This window comes from Protopterus annectens, chromosome 6.part0 (genome assembly GCF_019279795.1).
Source record: "Protopterus annectens isolate FY-2018-M chromosome 6.part0, PAN1.0, whole genome shotgun sequence".
In the NCBI taxonomy this organism is placed as follows: domain Eukaryota; kingdom Metazoa; phylum Chordata; order Ceratodontiformes; family Protopteridae; genus Protopterus; species Protopterus annectens.
In genome coordinates, this window is record NC_056737.1 from 705,894,087 (window position 1) to 705,915,840 (window position 21,754).

The 21,754-nt window shown below is 38.8% G+C and overlaps 1 protein-coding gene across 1 annotated transcript in view; it reads right to left on the bottom strand.

The window, feature by feature from the left end:
• SYNE2 (spectrin repeat containing nuclear envelope protein 2) overlaps positions 1 to 21,754 on the bottom strand; it is a 3,814,665-nt gene that overhangs the window by 2,882,191 nt on the left and 910,720 nt on the right. The window contains exons 20-21 of the mRNA XM_044073561.1: positions 19,505 to 19,628; positions 10,352 to 10,515 (exon numbers count right to left, since the gene is read on the bottom strand). Coding sequence (XP_043929496.1) covers positions 10,352 to 10,515; positions 19,505 to 19,628 — 288 coding nt within the window. The remainder of the gene's footprint in view (positions 1 to 10,351; positions 10,516 to 19,504; positions 19,629 to 21,754) is intronic.

Below are 21,754 nucleotides of genomic sequence, written 5' to 3' on the forward strand. Positions count from 1 at the left end.
CTAACATATAAATCTATGTCAAACCCAGAGCTGTTGGTCATGCTACACCTAAAGAAATCCCAATCCTTCCGAACTACACGCTCTAGGGACCTAAACCTTGTCACCACAAAAAACAGGACATGCTGGAGGGATAGATTCCTGTCCCAGAGACTTCCCATACTCTGGAAAAGGCTACCAATCTATGTCAAGCAAAGTTCTTCATTAGCACTCTTCAAGAAAAATCTTGATGAGTGGATGGGAAATAGGAAATACACCCAGGGGATCACTTCTGTGTCTCTGCTCGACAGTGGCACAGGAAAATAACTTTCTTGGGTGGCATAAACCAGTGAACCTTGTTGGTTAGAATTACATAGGCCCTTTGGCCAATAGCCTAGTACCTATCTATGAACCTATGAACCTATGATAAGTTGTTTGTAAAAGTTTAGCAAAAAAATATAATTCTGGGTTCATACACATTATAAATATTATGGTATTTGTGCATTCACTAATATCACTATAAAGAATACTTTTTACTGAAAATATTACTATCTGTACACTTTTAATAGGTTTGATTGTTCACAAAATATTTACATTTGTTTCTTACTTTTCAAGCTGTTTTTCAGAAGATGCTCTGGAATGCAAGGATGTGTGTAGGCTGTTAGAGATGTGGCACTCCACACCACATATCTGTGCGTCACTTATTCTACCACACAGGTTTAGGAGTTTATTGCTTTTAATAAATAGTTTACTAATGCTTACGGACCACCACACTTGATTTGCTTTTAGACATCATCATCTGCTTGAATCTAGCTGGGACTAACAATTTAGCACATTTGTCCAGGTTCAAGTAGAATTTTTCTGCATAACTCTTTTCAGTATCAGCATCACGGTTAATAGCATTATATTCAAATTTTAAGACTTTAATATACAACTGTAGTAGATTTGTACTTTTGAAATCCTTGAATTTTGTGATGTTTGACTCCAGCAGTTTGGAGATTCTGACAGAAAAGATTACTAGTTTGTGGTCTAAGTTGACTAGTGAAGGGGGTGAAGGGGGGATACCTTGGGGGTTGTACATACAGGTGCTAAGTTTGTTGAGATCAGGTCAAATATCTTTAGTTAGATCCTTTTATGAAATCTAAGAATTTTTGCACATATTCTATGTTGGTAGTATTACGTACCCCAGTTAATCATGGAGTAGTTAAAATCACCTAGGATAACTGCATCCCTACCTATGGGGAGTTCATCAAGAACATTTAGAAATGTTGTGTGACTTTTTGGTCATATGGATGGGGTTCTGCGGCATGCTATGAACTGATAGCTGATCTTATTTAGTGTGATTTCAGTCTCTATAAACTCTGCTTGAGGATCTGCAGGTATCTGTCTCGAGGTAATGTGGTCTCTATCATATACGATACACCCCCACATTTTCTATAAGGTCTAAATGAGTAGTAAAGCAGAAAACTCGGGTATTGTGGGAGTGCTTTCTGGGTATGTAAACCTGATACACATACATGGGTGAGCTCCAAATGTAGCCGGACCTCAAGTTTGCTGTTTAGACTTGAAGCAGTAAGTAAAGCCACCTTAAAATGGTCCTACGGCTGATTTGTTTTGAAAATTAAGTTGAGAGATTTATCAGCTGGACCTTAACTAAAAAAAGGCACAAGAAGGGCTGCAAAACCATTAATCAGTATGTTAAAGCCTTATGAAAGGTAGAAACCATCTCTGGCAAAACAAGAATGCTTTGACAGGCATCTCATCCCATGCAGACACATAGTGAAGCTCCCTATAATGGCACCAGGTGTTTAGCCAATTGTTAAAGTCAGTCATCTTCTATTTATATCTTAACATCCTTTTTTTGTCTTGAAAGGATTCCACTCTTTACTAGGGCCTTTCCTGTATTTGTGACATGCATGGAGAGCTCTGACAGGTTTCTCTCCACATTCCTCAGTGTTCTGCACACCAGGATGTTTAGCTTAAACATGGGCCACCACCATGTCATACTCCTATTTGTCTGGTTTACACATCCTAAAAGCACTTGTTGCATCAGCAATCTTGTCCCCTGAGAGACAGCTTACTGTCACCCTGCTTTTCTCCAGCCTTGTAAGTCAGGAACCCATGCCACTAACTATGCAGTCACCAATCACAAGTACACTTCTATTTGTGTTTGAAGATTGCTTTGGTGTAATTGATATTTGATGTGCCATTTCCTGGTGACTCTCAGCTTTTCTGTCCTAACCGGTGTTGCAGTATTTAGTTTATACTGGGCCTTACATCTACTACTCTACTGTGACTTTGGCAAGGATTTTTTTAGCTTCTTAGACTAAGATAATTTAGTGTGGGTATGTGCTGTGTGTTGTGTGAGTGAGTGATATGCACATGATGGGTTTGTTTGTAAGCGTGTGACCTTAAATTTGGCTAGGTGCTTGTTTCTCAGACAAACAGACAGTGACAAGTTAAGTAAGAGATCATTATTTGTGACCACCAGGCAATTCTTACATTGTCTGAGTATACCAAGCGCTATGAGACTGGCACCAGAGGTAGATTAGCTATCAGACCTTCCATTATGACCAAGGGTATGAGTTGTGTCAGGGAAGAATAAGCAAATATAACAATGTTTCTGCTCCTAGATTAAAATATAAGTTAAGAAAAGTAGATGTATTTTAATTACAGTTTGAGCACTAAGTTAACTGTACGAGTCTATGTTCTTGTCTAGCCTACCAATAAGGTCAGTCTGATGGGCAAACAGGAGAATATACTAATATTTCAGCTTCAAATGAAGATGTTGATTTGGGGTAACATAATAAATGTAGATAAATAATTTGGTACACGTACCAAAATCAAGTAGGCAGTAAATCATAATTGGCTATGAGATTGGTTTTAGACTTGCAATGATGTACCACTATCTAACACTGACTTATACAGAAGATGGAGTTAACTGTTGTTGTCTTTCGGCTTTTCCCGGTTAGGGGTCGCCACAGCGGAACTCTGGTCCGCTAATGATTGGCAGTATATTTTCATGAACGCCGAGGTGCCAGCTCAACATTCAACCTTCAATGAAGGCACGCCCATTTACGCATGTCTTTCGAACGCCCACCCAACCGTGGGGAGGACATGCAAACTCCACACAGAAGGCACTCCCCGCATTCTAGCCGAGAATCGAACAGGAGAACCTCTTGCTGTGAGGCAACAACGCTACCACTGCACCACAGCGGAAGATATAGAAGATGGAGTTAACTAACGTTCCTAAAAGAGTTTGAAACTGAAAGTGCCTGTGTCTGTTGAATACAGCTTTAGGCAGAGTGTGGCCACTGGCCACCCATTGTTAAGCTGTGTAGAAAAAGTATCAGTAAAAAGAGCAGCAAAGTATTCAGTGCCACTGAAGAATCACTGAATTGTATGGTATTTGTGGAATAACTTGCCTGTTACTACTACCCTCAGCAAGTTTACATCCAGACAAAAAAAAAAAAAAAAAAAAAAAAAAACTTAAACTTTAATTTAATGGAAGAGTAAATGTAGAAGAGGGAAAATGAGTAGAAGTCACAGGAAAAATACTTTGTTTACTAAACTGGAGAAGTTATCTAATGAATTAACAAATGTGAACACTTGATTCAACAAAATGGAGGCTCTATTAATCACACAAATGGGCAGGTGACAGCAAAACTTCCAATATTGCAATTTAACTGAAACTATAATTTAATTTTAAAAACTGATTAAAAAATGTAAAATCACAGGGAGGGGAAGCAATCTGATCCAACAACAGGCAGGTAACTGTTTTAAGAAACAAAGCCAACAACTTTAACCAAACAAACTGAAAAAAAAAACGAATACAATTCAATAATATACACAATAAAGTATAAAAAACATAAAAACCACTCTCACTGCCAACAAAAATCTCATACTTATCAAGACTGGTTATGTTACTGTATATTTCTGTGCCATCAGTCGGCAGTAAGACTGCCATAAACTTCCAGAATATTCTTCACAGTTCAATGGCCAGTGTGCCACTTCTTTTGCATGCTTACGGCATATCTTGCCTCCACCAGGTATGTAGCAGTGTGTAACTACTACAGGAAGCTGGGGCACCAGTATGTGTTTTTTCCATGTGTTAGACCTACTCAGTAATGGACTGTGTTTACGAATGCTATCATATGAGCCTTTCCATTTTGGTCAGATAATCTACGGTGGTATCCCTGGCATAAATGTCATCATACTTCTCAAAAAGCATTAAAAAGGAGCTTATTCTAAGAGTCTCACTAGCCATATATATAAAGCTATGGAGCACATTAACTCACACCTCATTAATCTGGACATTTAAGTCTCCTAACCAGGACCCTCATCAATTCAGCTTTGTCAGAGGAAGGTCCTGCCTCTTTAATCTCATTAATTTCTTTGGAAAAGTAGCCACAGCAGTGGTTACGCAGTGCATACAGCATAGCTAGACCTGGCCAAGGCCTTTGACACTACATCTTTTGCAGGTATTATTGACAGACATGTAAATCTAAATATTCTTTTTCTTTCAGCTGTTCCCATTAGGGGTCGCCACAGCAGATCATCCATTTCCATTTTTTCCTGTCCTCTGCATCTTGCTCTATCTCACCAACCACCTGCATGTCTTCTCTCACCACATCCATAAACCTTATCTTAGGCCTTCCTCTTTTCCTGTTACCTGGCAGCTTTATCCTTAGCATCCTTTTCCCAATATACTCAGCATCCCTCCTCAGCACATGTCCAAATCAACGTAATCTCACCTCTCTGGCTTTGTCTCCAAACCGTCCAACCTGGGCTGACCCTCTAATATACTTATTCCTAATCCTGTCCACCCTCGTCACACCCAGTGCAAATCTTAACATCTTTAACTCTGCCACATCCAGCTCAGACTCCTGCCTTTTTGTCAGTGCCACTGTCTCCAACCCATATAACATAGCTGGTCTGACTACACTCTTGTAAACCTTCCCCTTCACACTTACTGGTACCTATCTGTCACAAATCACTCCTGACACACTTCTCCACCCACTCCATCCTGCCTGTACTCTCTTCTTCACCTCTCTTCCACACTCACCATTACTCTGAACTGTTGATCCCAAGTACTTAAACTCATCCATCTTTGCCAACTCTACTCCCTGCATCCTCACCATTCCTCTAACCTCCCTCTCATTCACACACATATATATTCTGTCTTAGTCCTGCTGATCTTCATTCTTCTCCTCTCTAGAGCATATCTCCACCTCTCCAGGGTCTCCTCAACCTGCTCCCTACTCTCACTACAGATCATAATGTCATCTGCAAACATTATAGTCCATGGGGACTCCTGTCTGTCAACCTGTCCATCACCATTGCAAATAAGACAGGGCTCAGAGCTGATCCTTGATGTAATCCCACCTCCACCTTAAATGCATCCGTCATTCCCACAGCAGACCTCACCGCTGTCACACTACCCTCGTACATTTCTTGTACCACTCTTACATACCTCTCTGCCACTCCCAACTTCCTCATACAATACCACAACTCCTATCTGGGCACCCTGTCATATGCTTTTTCTAAGTCTACAAAGACACAATGCAACTCCTTCTGACTTTCTCTGTACTTCTCCATCAACACTCTCAGAGCAAACATTGCATCTGTAGTGTTCTTTCCTGGCATGAAACCATACTGCTGATCACTAATCATCACCTCCCTTCTTAATCTAGTTTCCACTACTCTTTCCCATAACTTCATACTGTGACTGATCAGTTTTATCTCTCTGTAGTTACTACAGCTCTGCACATCACCCTTATTCTTAAAAATTGGTACCAAAACACTTTTTCTCCATTCCTCAGGCATCCTCTCACTTTACAAAATTTCATTAAACACTCTGGTGAAAAACTTCACTGCCATTTCTCGTAAACACCTCCATGCTTCCACAGATATGTCATCTAGGCCAACAGCCTTTCCATTCTTAATCCTCTTCATAGCTATCCTTACTTCCTCCTTACTAATCCGTTGCACTTCCTGATTCACTATCCCCACATCATCCAACCTTCTCTCTCTCTCTCATTCTCTTCATTCATCAGCCCCTCAAAGTACTCCTTCCATCTGCTCAACACACTCTCCTCACTTGTGAGCATGTTTCCCTCATTATCCTTTATCACCTTTACCTGCTGCACATCTTTCCTAGCTCAGTCCCTCTGTCTAACCAATTGACACAGGTCCTTTTCTCCCTCCTTAGTGTCCAACCTTTCATACAACTCTCTATACGCCTTATCCTTAGCCTTTGCCACCTCTCTTCTTTACCATGCACCTCATCTCCTTATACTCCTGTCTACTTTCTTCATCTCTCTGACAATCCCACTTCTTCTTCGCCAACCTCTTTCTCCGTATACTCTCCTGTACTTCCTCATTTCACCACCAGGTCTCCTTGTCCTCCTTCCTCTGTCCGGATGTCACACCAAGCACCTTTCTAGCAGTCTCCCTTACTAGCTCTGCTGTAGTTGCCCAGCTATTCGGTAACACTTCACTGCCACCCAGTGCCTGTCTCAACTCTTCCCTGAACTCCACCTCACAATCATCCTTTTTCAATTTCCACCAATTGATCCTTGGTGCTGCCCTCACACGCCTCCTTTTCTTCTTGATCAACATCATCCTAACGACCACCATTCTATGCTGCCTAACTACACTTTCCCCTATCACCACTTTACAGTCCCCAATATCCTTCAAACTGGCCCTCCTGCATAAGATATAATCCACCTGTGTGCATCTCCCTCCACTCTAGTATGTCACCATATGCTCCTCCCTCTTGTTAAAATATGTATTCACCACAGCCATGTCCATCCTTTTCCCAAAATCCACTACCATCTGACCTTCTGCATTTCTTTGCTTAACACCATACCTACCCAATCACTTCCTCATCCCCTCTGTTCCCTTCACCAACATGCCCATTCATATATGCTCCAATCACCACTCTCTCACCCTTGGGTACAGTCATCACCACTTCATCTAACTCACTCCAAAATTTTTCTCTCATTCATCGCACACCCAACATGCAGAGCATATGCACTGACAACATTCATCATTACACCATCAATTTCTAGCTTCATAAACATCACTCTGTCCAACACTTTTCACCTCCAAAACACTTTTGGCATACTGTTCCTTCAGGATAACCCCTACCGCATTTCTCCTTCCATCCACACCATGACAGAACAATTTGAACCCACTTCTGATACACCTAGCCTTACTCCCCTTCCATCTGGTCTCTTGCACACACAGTATCTCAACCTTCCTTCTGTCCATCATATCAGCTAGCTCTCTCCTGATACCAGTCATACTGCCAACATTCAAAGTTCCTACCTTCACTACCACACTCCTAATCTTTCTCCTCTATTCCTGCCTTCGGGCATGCGTTCCCCCTCTTCTTCTCCTTCGGCAAACAGTAGCCCAACTTCTGCTAGCACCCTGTTGGCTAACAGTACTGGTGGCGGTCGTTGTTAACCCAGGCCTCGACCGATCCTGTATGTAAATCTGTACTGTCATCTGCCTATATAATTTGGCAAACTTTTATGTTGGATGCCCTTCCTGACGCAACCCTCCCCATTTATCCAGGCTTGGGACCGGCACAAAGAAATGCACTGGCTTGTGCATCCCTAGTGGCTGGGTCTAAATATAAATCTATACGTTTTGAGGTGGATAGCTAATGGATGATCTGAAAGAGCCCATGTGCTTAGAGCTACAGGTGCCACTTCTAAAAGCAAAATAAATACCAGTGCTATACCACAAAGTTTAATTTTGGCTCCTCTCCCATTTGGCATCTACTTCTTAGACCTTCAGACAAGCACTCTTGGCCAATGGCTAAGTTTGCAGATAACTGTAAACTGGGTGTTGTTATTCAACTTTCAACTGGCTCACAAATGCTCCAACGTAGGTGAGACCACGCTAAAAACTGGAGCATGGACAATGGTCACAAAATAATGTAAAAAAAATGAATCATAGTTCACTTTACTAAACAGGCGATACACCCCTCAAGTCAGACAGTGCTGTTGGGGATTTGGGCACTTTTGTTGATAATTTGCTATCCTTTGACCAGCATATCACTACAGTAGTTCAGAAATCCTTTTACCTTGCTCATCTCATTCCCAAAGACATCTCCCCTTTAATCACTACCTTATCAGACCTATTACTGAATATAGTGTACCTTTCAGCAATTGTTTGTCTAAACAGCGGCCTCAAAAATCTTAGTTATCAGGAGAGACTGGCAGTCCTTTCTTTGTATTCAGTCTCTTAAAGACTCCTCCGTGAAGACCTCTGTCTAACTTTTCAAGCCATGAAAGATCCTTAATCTCCTATTCCTTCACAGAAATAATGGCACCTGAAGTACTTAGTTAAAGAAACTAAACCTTCATAAGCAAGGCAAGTTGGCATAATAGATTCATATCCCAACATATCCCTCACCGCTGGAACAAACATCCACTGTATGTCAAGCAGAGCAGCATCCTTGCCACCTTCAAGGTAAACCTAGATAATTTGATAAGAAGCTTCATATTCTCTCCCAGTCTACCCAGTCTTGCCATCCTTGAGGTTATAAGTGTTTTAATATATATATATATATATATATTTTTTTTTTTTTTTTTTTTTTTTGGCTAGGCCTGCAGTGGTCTGCAGACTGACTGCCTAGTACTTATCTATGAACCATAAACTTTTTCCTCAAGTTTTATACTTTTATGTGGCTGTAGAATCAGGATGTTGTCAAAATTTTACTCACAGCATACAGGCCTACATAGTACAAATATTTTCATATCTTATGCTAAGAAAGCATTCACAGTTTTGCTACACTGCTACTATAACACAGTTTTATGGTTATGCTGTAGTTAAGGTTAATTTCCAACAAGGAACAAACTGCTCTAATCTGTAGGAGTTGCAGAACATCTCCCTTTAAGCTTCATGTTTAGTATTTCCATGTCATAAAATGTTTACTGTTTCATCCAAGTATTTAAAATATCCCATTTTCATGTCCCTGTAATAACATTTCAGGTGAGTTTTTTATGTCTGCATTTACATTGTCTTTTAACATTTATTTTCATCTACATCTTGGTTTTCTTAGTTCCACAAACAGAAACTGAGACATAATTTTTGCTGAGCCAAGTTTATTTTATTCTATAACTAGTCTGGTTTTGTTTTAGTTGCAGATACAATGTAGTTTACTTCTCATCCTTGATCTTTTTTGCTGTCATCTTGACTTGATTTCTATTATCTCATTAGTACATCACTACATTAGGCTTGATGTACATTTTATTAAGTTACAAATAGGCAGGCTGTTGTTTTAATTTCTCATTTAGAAGGCATTTATAATTTGTTTGTTTTACTTCTAGTTGTAAAAAAAAACTAGATTTGCATTTATAAGACCTGATGAATCATTTAATATATTCAAAACTGGCTTAATCAACTATTCCAGAGTACAACTATCTGTTATGACCCTTCTAAAAGTAATCCTTCAATTAAGTCATTTGTGTTCTGTGGGAAAAAATATGGCAAATGCCTGATATTGTAGGAGAAAAAATATTTTCCAACTTTCCAGTAAATTATGTAGAAATTCCTGAAATATATCTGACTATTTTGATAAAAAACAGCAACATTAATAATTGCAGAACAGTTAGCATTTTCATAATAAAGTGAAAAATAAGTCTTTTGAATTTTGTTGAAGGTATGATTTGTAAGAAAAAAATTGTATGTTTCAGCAAGTAATGTCCCATTGTGGGTATACCATGATTTACCAGTATAAAGTCCATTAAAAGATTACTGGATACTTATTAGTAATGTTTTAAATTGGGAATATAAAATCTTTGCATATTGTAAAGTCAAAAAGGAAATGTTTAGGGACAGGTGCAGTTAAAATATAACATTTAAAATTACTGCTTAGAGTAAACTTATTTTAATTTTCAGCTAACACCACTAATTAAACACCAGACTATGATTGTTTTAATTATGTTATTATGTGTGCATATTAAATACAATGTGAGCATTGATGTATAATCCAGACAGTAAGAGCACATTTTAAAAATGCTTGATTTTTGTTTGGAGAATGCTGAACATTAAAATCTCTTCTCCTAAATAAAATCCCTTCTGTTTGATTACACTGCATGTGGACATATTTTAAACTATAAATGCAATATGCATGCTTTCCTAGTGGATAACCAAGCATCCTAGCATTAATCATTAAATAGAAAACTTCTCTGATAAATAGAAGTGAAAATAAAACCAACAAATGTATCTTTCTTTTTTAATCAATATTTTTATGCATAGATATGACTAGAACAACACATTTGGATATTGCTGGCTTACAGAGTAACATCAGCACATGTGTTTTTTTACTGACTAGTTCTTAATCGAATAAAGATACCTGGCTTCAAGGCTCTTTTGTACTTTGTTCCACTCTGCACTAAGTGTTTCAGCAGTTTTAGACAGAGACTGCCTTTTCTTCTTCTTTTTCTTGAAAAATGACTTCATCTGAGGAACTGTGTTTTCAAAGTCTGCAAAGCAGCAATGCGTTTCTGTCTGTACAGCCTAAATATAAAAAAAATTGTAAAATGTGTGCATATTTCATTAAGGACATTTATTTGTTTATTTTTAGAATGTCTTGAACAAAATATATACACTACTAAACGTATTACCAGTTACAGTAACTAAACAAACTTCTGCAAGTTTTGCAAAAAAAAAAATCACTTTGTATAGCTAAATATGTAGTATTTGGAAAAATACAAACTCTCAATAGGTTCAAAATCTCAAACGACCCTACCCCACAAAAAATACATTTTCTTGAAGATATTCTATATGCATAATTTTCCCTACAGCAACCTCATCACAGAATATGAATACATTTTTCAATCATGAACAAGAACATTCACTTTGAATCTGCATTCTGCTATAAACCCATAGTGATTATGAATCCAGTGTTTTTTAAGAATTTAGAACTAGTAAAGTTTTTTGATAAGAAGTACTGCTAATGTTAGCTACAACAATGGTATCAATTAGTGCAAGCTGCTATGAGCTGGTGTGGTGAAAAATGCTGAAGATGAGTCTTTTACTGCCAAATGTCTTAGCACTCAGTCTAGCACTCAGTCAGGGGAAAGAAACACAACTTCCAAAAAACAGCTCCTCCTCATTTAGCAGTTGTGGAACATAAGCCATTCCAGTATTTAGTTATCAGCCAGCAAAGTCATGAAGCACGGTAGACAATAGCTTTCCTAAGCGATGGACAAAAGTATTTGTTTCAGTGCATCTGCTTTCTTCACAATGAAACTGTATACCATTTTAAACATTCTGTGACTATGACCAGAAATTGCAATCAAGCAATCAGTCAATAAAACAAAAGAACAAATCTACTAAGGAAGCTATCTATTATCTAAAAAGGTGAGGGAAGGAACTGGATAAAAGAATGTTTCATTCAAGTCAAGGAAGTAAACTAAGGGGGGGGAACGTGCAAAATCTGTGTGTGTGTGTGTGTGTGTGTGTGTGTGTGTGTGTGTGTGTGTGTGTAGGGTTAACAGGGAAGGGTACTAAGGAAATTTGGAGCCAAGTAGTTGGTAGAAACAGATAAGAAAATGTATATGATATTATATATCAGGTAAGGAAGTCCAAAAACTTCAAAATTTTAGAAATGTGCATATCTAATCCAACTCCTAGGGAAGCTGCAATGGTATGAGATGTCAGCAAAACAAAAACGTTTCATTAAAACGGAAAAAGAACAGTAAAACTCTGCTCTGACAAAGCATTGCCTTTTACTCTGAACAGAGGCACCATCTATTGGGAAAATATGTGAATTTAATGGATACTTATAGCCCCTTTCTACAAATCTAGTTTTTATCTGATTGATATATCCTCCAGGAGTAATCACTACCCATAACCACTATATATGCTCTAGATTCCTTGAGGAACCCATAACTGTAGTTCCATACAAACTTCATCCACAGATGCAAAACTTCTCAATGTGATATCTTTATACAGGATTTGCTTCTAAGCACATCATTTTCTTTGTAATTTTGCTTTCAGCCATCAGTCCTTCCATGACAAATTGGCTCATTAATTCTTATGACCAATTGGCTCATTTATTCTTTACTCAGGACTAAAGATGATCAGTTCACTTGATCCCGCACAGTCAAGAACGAGTCAAGGGAGGCCATCATCTGGGCAGCCATTTTGTTTGTGCACCCAAACCCATTAATTCTCATGGCTAATGATGACTGTAACTATCAATACTGACTCCCATACATGTACACTACTTGCACATGCCTGGTGTCACCTAGAATGTATTCTACTTGGTTGTGTCACCTTCCACCATGGCTTTCACTTTCAGTACATGTAAACTTCCAAACTCTGTTAGGTGTTAGCACAGCAGCAGGCTTATCATCCTCCCTCAATCCTGAATAGACAAGTTGGTATCAACCTCTCTTCACCCTTCCTGCTTGGCCCCTCCAACATTTGAGTAGAGAGGTCACAGTCAGAGCCTTTATCACTCTAAATCATGGAGCTGGGTGGAATTTTCCTTTCAAAATCTGGTATAAGCAAGTCAAGTAGTGAAACAAGCATTTGTAAATGAGACAGACTTAGCATCATCTGAACTGCATTTACATAATTAAACAAGTTAGATAAGAAGAATGACAGCTTCATGTCTGTATCATTAAATGTCATGGTCCTTAGAGCTTCTTACACATTGCATACAACCAGGCCATTGTACAAAGCATTGTAAGGAGACAACATTACATGATGCACTCTATTACTCTTCATACAATTAGAAACGTTCACACTAGCGAATCCAGGTACATTATCATCAATGAGTTATTCTGGGATACCATGTACATAAAACTTTTAGTCCTTCTAAGGCTGTTTGAAAATGAATTCATAGTAAACACATCTAACAAATTTATTATAGCAATAGATATTGTACTCCTTTTGTTAGCTTTTCAGTCACATTTTGTTAATTTAATTTTCTATATATCCTGACCCTTACCAGCCCACCCTATATATGACTGTCTCATTCTGGATAGTCTAAGATATGAGGGATACAATAATTTCAACATTATAAAGTGTCCTTGCAAATGGAATTATGAATGCATACTGCCACAGTACACTTTCATATGTAGTAGACAGGCTGATGTTCTAGGATAGTACGGCATGTACAGTATGGTAGCTCAGTGGTTAAGAGCACTGCCATAGGCAGCCAAACTCCGTGGGTCATCCTACGCTGCAGGCAATGTCTAGGTTGAGTTGGAATGTTTCCCTTCTGTTTGTGAGGGTTTTATTTACATACCACATTTTACTATCCATTCTGAAAAAAATGTTCTTGCTGATTGGCTATCCCCAAACATCCAGATATAAATATATTGCATTTACCCTTATGGTGAAGGTCATATCTGAAGAAGTTCTGAAAAGGACCAGTTCACTTCCCCATCAACAAATAACTTCCATTAAAAAATAAGTACTGTCTCATTTTTGAAGCAGAATCAGCCTTTTAACATGTATTCATGAATCTGTGCCAAGATTACATCACTGTTAAATCTGCCCAGAATTTTGACTGCATCAAACATCAGTCAATTAATCAGTTAATACTTATTTATAATATGCCTTTTCAAAGAATGTCAAAGTGTAAGGGCATCTGATAACAATAAACATGTAAAACAGTAATATACACACACACACACACACACACACACACACACACACACACACTGAAAAAAAATCGTACAATACATGTGGCAAATGAAAAATAGATATGGATAGCAATGTACAAAAAGTAAAATAAGATGTTAGAAAACATGTACTAGTAAAAAAATTGACTATACAAACATGTTTTCATTAGTGAACAGACAGATGTTAGATTCGATAGAATTACCTCTCAGCCATCTGTGCAAAGTCTTCCAAAGGGATAAAGTTGTTGTTTGTCTTTTGTCTTTTCCCGATAAGGGGTCACCACAGCAGAACTCCGGTCTGCTAATGACTGGCAGAAGATTTTTATGAAACGCCGAGGTGCCAGCTCGATGCCCAACCTTCAACGAAGGCACACCCATTTATGCACGCATGTCTTTCCAACCGCGGGGAGGACAAGCAGACTCCACACAGAAGGCACTCCCAAGCCCAGCCAAGAATCGAATGGGAGAACCTCTTGCTGTGAGGTAACAACACTACCGCCATACCACTGTGGCATTAAAGCAACCACCAAAATGACTAAGAGGCTGAATGAACTTAAAGAAACTCCTGGACTGTAAAGCTATACAATAATAGAGGAGCACACAGCTCTAGTTGAACAAAGGTCTTCCTAGTTATCCACATAAGCAGGAGAGCAATCGTAATATGGCAGTACTAGTAAACACTGATAACTCACAGTTCTTGGCTCTCACATTTGTTTTTCATCTGGAGTGCTTTCTGTTCACCTCATATGTCCAGGCTGTTTCTGCATTTTTTTCTGGATGCTTCCATTTCTCCCCATATGCAGATGACATACTACAGGTGAATTAATTACCTGCAGCTGTCTGCTTGTGTAACGGCCTTCCTCATTCCTATCCTTTTAAAACATATTTAAGAACATCCTTCACTTGCCTCTTATAAAACTGTTTTGGTTGTCCCTTTTTGTAAAGGAAGTCCTTCCTATACCTTTAGCAACTTCTGCCAAATACCAGTGTTACCATATCTTTCTAACATCCTGGAAAATGTATTCATGCCATATAATGCAATATGTAGCCAGACACTAAATTCTTCCTCCCACACGTCTTTCATCTATAGCACAGTAATGGAGCTGCTCTTCTAACATTTATCCATGTGAAACTTCACATAAGACAGTGAGTAATGGCTTTGCTCCTTCATTTATTCAAGGTGCTCATTTCAGTTAATCACTTGGTCATTTCCGAGTGTCTTGCCAGCTGTGGTCTGTCCATTCCTGCAATTCTGTGGTTAATGAGCTACATCTGTGACCACGCTCCACCATTATATGGGCCAGTACTGCCTCATCCTCTTAACCAATCTGTTGAATTTCAAGGCTCCTCCTTTGCTCATCTTCTTTTCACTATCTTTGTTGATTGCATGACACTTCAGTACACCCCAGCCAGACTTATTCAGTATGATGACAATCTGATGTTTTCATTTCAGTCACTGCCTAAATTAGCTAATGCCAGTGCTAACCTCAAACCAGCTTCAAACAGCTGCGGTCTTCTTCTTAATGCAGCAAAAACAGAGGCTATGAGTCTTACAATTTAATCCAATACAATATTGTTTTTGAAGTTGTTCTACCTGTCACATTTTCTGTTGTCATTCTTTACCAGTATTAAGAAATCTGATCTCCATATAAAATTCATTAACCCCAAAGGGAAATTAAATACCTGATTTCATGAATGAGTTACCTAGAATCATTACAGCAAAATCCTTTCTTCTCCAAACCCTCTTCCTAGCTCAAAGCTATAGGACAGCTGTAATTGTTGCAGAACCCTTTTAAAGGACATAACTGTGCTTCCTTAAAATCTTTGCACTGGTTGAATTTACATCTTTTAATCTGTTTATATCCAAGGTTATCCCACATCATTTGTCTTCCAAAGAGAACTGCCACTAAATGCTGTCTAGACTAGTGTACTCGTACACTCAGTTTTAGTTCAGCTGGGGTCCCTCCTCCATGCAAAAGTCCCTTTGACCAATAATTGTTTTGATAATTCCCTGTTTTTGCTTTATGTTGCTTTAAACAAGATCTTATTATAGCTAAAACAGATTCCATTCACTCTCCCCTTTCAAAATTCTATTCAAATTAATCTTTTCTCCATCTGGACTTCTGACTGAAATACAGGCCTTCCCTAAGCCTTAAGATTCATCACCTCCTACTCATAGTTTGCATTTATAATACTCATCTATATGGATGGTCACCTGTTTCTTTACTTACCTTTAACCTAAGACTCTTTTACCTTCCCTCTCTCTCTGCCCATATGGTATGTCACAGGCTCCTCATTTCTTGTTCTAGTTTAATATTGTGTTAAAACTACTGTACTTCCCAAAATGTCCAATAAGTTGATTTATAATGCCCTTATAATGATTACCATTGTTACTCCATCTTACCTGTTTAATTTTTGTTTGCATAATCATTATGTTGCCATGTAATTTATATTATTTTGAGTGGTGACGTTGTTGGAGCTTTTTCACCAGGCCTTCAGTGAATAAGAGCTTTTCCCTATAAATAGATACATAACTACAGTTCCCTATCAGATGATCAAAGACGCATTCTTTTGAATGTGTCTGGATCAAACTTGAAAACACAAAACGGCAAAATACGAAAGGACACATAAACAAATTCTTTCCATGGGAAAGAAATCGCTTGGCCGCCTTCGGTATTTTGCCATTTTCGTCACTGTAGTGCGATCTCAAAGTTAGTATATTTAAGTAGGGGGGTGTGGGGGGCACAGCCTCCCCACGTTGTGGGGTGTGAGTGGCGAAGCTCCCCACTTTATGTAATGTTTTAAAGGGTTTTTTTTACTTTTTTGGAACAGCGATTTTTTTTCCCTGGGAAAAAAATCACTGTTCTGAGTGTTAGGGATTGTAAGCTTTCACATACATGGGGTTGATAAATCAGCATTCCCTTTTCTAAGCTTTCGCTGATTTAATACAGACCCCATAAATACATACAGTACTTTAGCTGCATCTTATGTGGAAACCAAGTCTTTGTGTTGGTATTTTTTTTTTTTTTGGAAATGGGATTAAAAATGAATACCGCACTACATCCATAATCTTCTGTACTTGTGGCTATGAAATGTAGAGTTTAAATGAAAACATCCTAACCCCCCCCCCCCCGCAAAAAAAATGCATAAGAAGTTCTAGGTCTGTCTGGTCATTTATTACAAAACTATTTAATCATAAACCTATGAAGATAGTTCTGAGATATAAATCTAAGTACTTGTACACGGACACCTCCTGAACTTAAGTGCTCATAATAAGACAAGGAAAGTTAGCCATAATGCTTTGTGTCCAAATATTTCTCACCATTTCTCTAGGTGTTCTTCCCCCTTGTGACTGAACCATAGGCCTCCTTCAATATGTCTTAAAACCATCTGAGAGCTGACCAGGGAGCCATCATTCAGGTGACCATGAAAAAGGTTTGTCCCCATCCACACTACCATTTTGCTCAATCCTTACTTTCTTGTGCCAGGACCATCCTCACCACACTGTCCTAAGGGTCTACTTTCACCGCTACATCAAGGCCAGCCACATTTAAGGATGGTTACTGACTTGGCTAGGGAACTACCAGATGTCCTGAAGAATATAGGTGCCTTATATTGCATTGTGATGAGGGAAGGGGCATTTTAGTAGCTATCTTACCCCACCCTTAACAGATCTGACATGCATACTGCTAACATGGGAACACGGAACCATCTGTCTATGACACATGCTTGCTATAGCATCAGCTAACTTCCAGCTACAGTGCAGTGTGCATCCAGTGCATACCATGGCCCTTTAAGCTGCTGTAGCCAGTCATATATTCCACTAGAGGGCACTACAATAGGAGGTCAATCCCTCCCCTCCATGCAAAGACGGATGGGCCAAAACAGGCAATTCACTCCCACCTCCCCTTGCCATTTTCCTCACCACTCAAGATGTATGTGAGACAGGTTTATGGAGGTCATATTCTCTGCTTTAGCCAACTATACAAAGTAGTCAAAAGACTTCATAAATATTTGCATGGTTGTGTTTGCTCCTATCTAGGGAAACATGGGTTCAGCTGGTGTCATCAGTAGTATGTCCTATTGAAATGGAAATGCCAAGCATATTTTGTCCTTCTAGTTTCATCAATGGTATAGTGCTATTATCTGATCTGCAAAACTGTTGGATGTTTTCATTGCTGGTAAGTTTATCCATGCATGTTTGGTTGTGTTAGTGCTGTTTTTAGAGTTGTATGAGTATGTAGATTAGAGCAGTTTGTCTGTATGAGAGATGTATAAATGTATGTGTCTTTGACTGACAGTGTGTTTGTAGGTGAGTGCAGGTAAAGGATTTGACTTTGAGATCAGACAGCAGTGGGGTTAATGACATTTCCCCTATTCTCCACTATTGTGTCATACCAGATTTAGTAACTATAAAATTGTACTGGGATACAGTAAAATTCTCCCACACAAGGAGATCCTCTTTTAGATGTATTCTAACAGAGCATTCATTTAATGCAATTTTTAACTGTATGTTATGTGATAATACAGGAAGGTATAATGCACCATATCAACTACTCACATTGTCAACAGGTAGACGAGCTGTCCTGTCATAGCTTATTGAATGCAAAGTTCATCGATAAGTGCTACAGTCATGACACACACACACACACACACACACACACACACACACACACACACACACACACACACACACACACACACCATCAACTACAGCACATTACTTTATATTTTACTTTGGTCACAGCTGTGTGACTGTGCAGCAACTCTGGACACAGAATGTATAAGTAAGAGGTGTGGGAATGGAACCCCATATCAAGAGATATGGGAGACTGAGATCCTCTGTAAGTGTGTATTGTGAAGTGAAGTGTTGTAAGGCAGGGATTAGTAGAACTTAATTGAGTAGAAAGTGTCTACACTGTGGCTGTCATATCATTTGTTATGCTGAAGTAAGCGATTTTTAGCAAGAAACAAGTTTTAGTGGCAGCAGTGGATGTACACTAGCAGTTGCAATAGTAAACCTATGAGGTCTGACTTTGCAAATGGCAGTGATGTGATGGAGCTCATGAGTGAGGGGTTGAGTAGTCAAGGGGAAGAGATCAATGATGTGAGTGGGGAATACTATTTAAGTTGCCAGCCTGGACCACTGAAAAGAAACTTGTTTCACCAACTGGTTCATTAAGAGTTTAGCAATGGGCAATGTTACTGAGGGCATCTAATAAAATTGTTTACAAAGCAGGAAGCTGTTCTGCTAAAGCTGATGCAATAAGCAGGTTATGCAGTGTAAAAGAAAGTAAGGATGCCTACTTAACCAAGTGCTAACATTAAATGTCATGAATAAAATAAACAGCACAAACAGAGGATGATGGGACAGGACTGATCTAGTTTGGGTACAATACTAAATGCATGCCCTTCAAAGAGGAGTCTTTACCTTCAACAGTGCGCACCAGCTAGGTCTAACCAGTAAATTAACAAATATGTTACACTAAGACTTGGTAAGAATTTCTCAATAATCTTAGTAAGGTTGTAGTGTTTCCATACTGTTGGAATCCAGAGCTTCTTCTAAACTTCACGCCTTGGCAGCAGTTTCTGATTAGGTCACTCCATCACTTCTCAAAAACGTACCCCTATCAATTCGCCAAATGAAATGACACTTTCATTCAACCTACAGGATAACTGCAAACTGTCTTAGACACATACTGCTGCCACATTAGTTACCACCTGTGCATGCTATGACAGGTGGCACTCTGTGATGTCAGCAAGCACTGAGAATGTGCACTTCTAAACAGAGCTAGTATTACAGCTACAGCATGGCAGAACAGCAAATGTGGCAGAAGTGTAGAGTAGGAACAATGAGAAAAACATACCTGGAGAGTTTTCAGCATTTCTTGAAGAACAGGGATACTAACTGGGACATCAGGAATGTCAGAAATAACCACATCATTCGCCTTGGTAAGCTGACTTTCCAGTGCATTCCTCTTTGCAGTATAACTAGAAAAAGAATGTGGTATTAGGTCATCATTTTTTGTGTGGCAAAATAACAGTACAGGCAACCAGCCATCTTCCCTTTGGTAGCCACTGTGCCTGATCAAATGTCTTCCTGTGTATCAGTACAATGTGAATGTAAAGTTGCATTGTAATTAACCAAAACAGCTTCACTTTACAGCATGCTGGCCAGTGTTCTCTTTTGTGTTCCTCCAGTGCTGCTTTTACCTCATGCGTTTGTCCACTACTGTAAACATATTTAATACTTTTTTGGTAAGTACTATTGCTTCCACACTGTGAATAATGCATCCAATAATGCTGCACATTTTCACAAAACAGAAAGCCAATGCTGAATGACAAAGCTGTAAACAGGTTGCACTGTCTAAGTAACAACCCGGCATGCAGATTCTAGCATGTCAGCATGCAAACCATTTTAAGCAGACCTACAGAAGTCTAAAAATATACCTCCAGCATGTTAAAGGTATCAGTACTATTAAATGCCAGTCTTAAGAAATGATACCTTAACAATTTTGATCAAAATTTACAGAAATTGACAAGACAGAATCACAGTAGATTCAGCGACAAAATCTCTGCTTCACAACTCTAAGGTCTGGATACAGTTCTGATGTCGTGTCACTGTTTGTGTGCAGCATGCATGTGATTCCAATATCTGTATGGGCATCTTCAGGCACTCCATTTCCTACCAGTTCCTAAAAACATACTGGTTAATTGGCAACTCTAAATTATTCATACACAGTACTTAGATCTGTCACTGTCGTCTGGGTTGTGGTTGACAAGTGTTTTAGGAAATGTTAATTTACTCCATTAACAAAAAAATACTCAGCACAGCAAACCCTGAAACAATCAATGTAGTTCTGTACATTCACATGCTTTAACATTAAGTAAACCTGTACTTTTAAAGGTAAAAGCACAGTGCTGCAGTGGTTATTGTTTATGTATCACTGGTTCAATTCCCTGCTAGGCCACATTCTTGGTGGAGTTTGCATGGATTATCTGGATCTACAAACATTTTTTTTTCTAGGTGCTTTAGTTTCCTCATAGTTACTCTACCACATCACTAGCCCCCCCCCCCACCACACACATACACACACACACAATACCTCCTGCATGTCCACAGCCTCCAGTGGCAATTGAATGCAAGGTTAGCCATAGTACATCTCCCCCACAGATGGGCATACTCACCCTTCCACATGAGTGCTTCAGGAGTCTAAGCCACTAATTGAACCAGGGTCACCTTAGCCACAGTCAGGACATTATCCTTCCATGCCACGGTACTTGGGGCAAAAGGACCCTGAAATGTATAGAAAGGAAGAAAGCTTGTGTGTTTAATTTGGGAGTCAAATAACAATTACATGGAAAATGTGGAAAGGATCTTCTTTTGAGGGTTTCTTGAAAGGAAAGATTTGACAGAGTCAGAAATCTGGCTAATGAAAAAATTAGAAATTTGGTAAATTGAACTAGAGAAGATAAGTGCTGCTGGAGGCCATACAATGGAAATAGAGCTCAAGGAATAACGTTTTTTTACAGGTATGTCTGGTAAGGAAAAACGAAAAGAAAAATTCAGTGGCTGCGTCTTACGTTTCCTTTTTTTTTTTTAAACAAGAAACATCTTTATTAAATTATTACATATGACATGGGCAATCATACATTTATATTGACAGAATTTTTATTCAAACATTGTACATCACAAACCATATTGACATTATTTTAGTTACAAAAATTATACATCATGTATAATCTATCCAGTCATTGTCAGTCAAACATCACATAGCTCATTTAAATCCTGCCTTCTTTTAAACCTCATTCCTACTCTGCATGTACTGTTCCCAGAATTCCTGTTTTTTTTCTATGTAATTTGCTGCTACCCTTTTTTTAAAGATCATAATTCTAGTTGTTTTATCTCTGTTACTACACTTACTACTTCTAGTACAATTGGTTAAGACTTTGATTTCCATTTTCTTGTAACTGCATTTTTGGCAGCCACCATAATTAGACTCAGCAAGGCCTTACTATGTCTAGGCAATTCCGATTCTGTGTCACAGCTCAAAAAAATAATTTTCTTGGTTATACCAATTTTCTCATCCAGTATCTCTGACAGAGTAGTCTGCAGA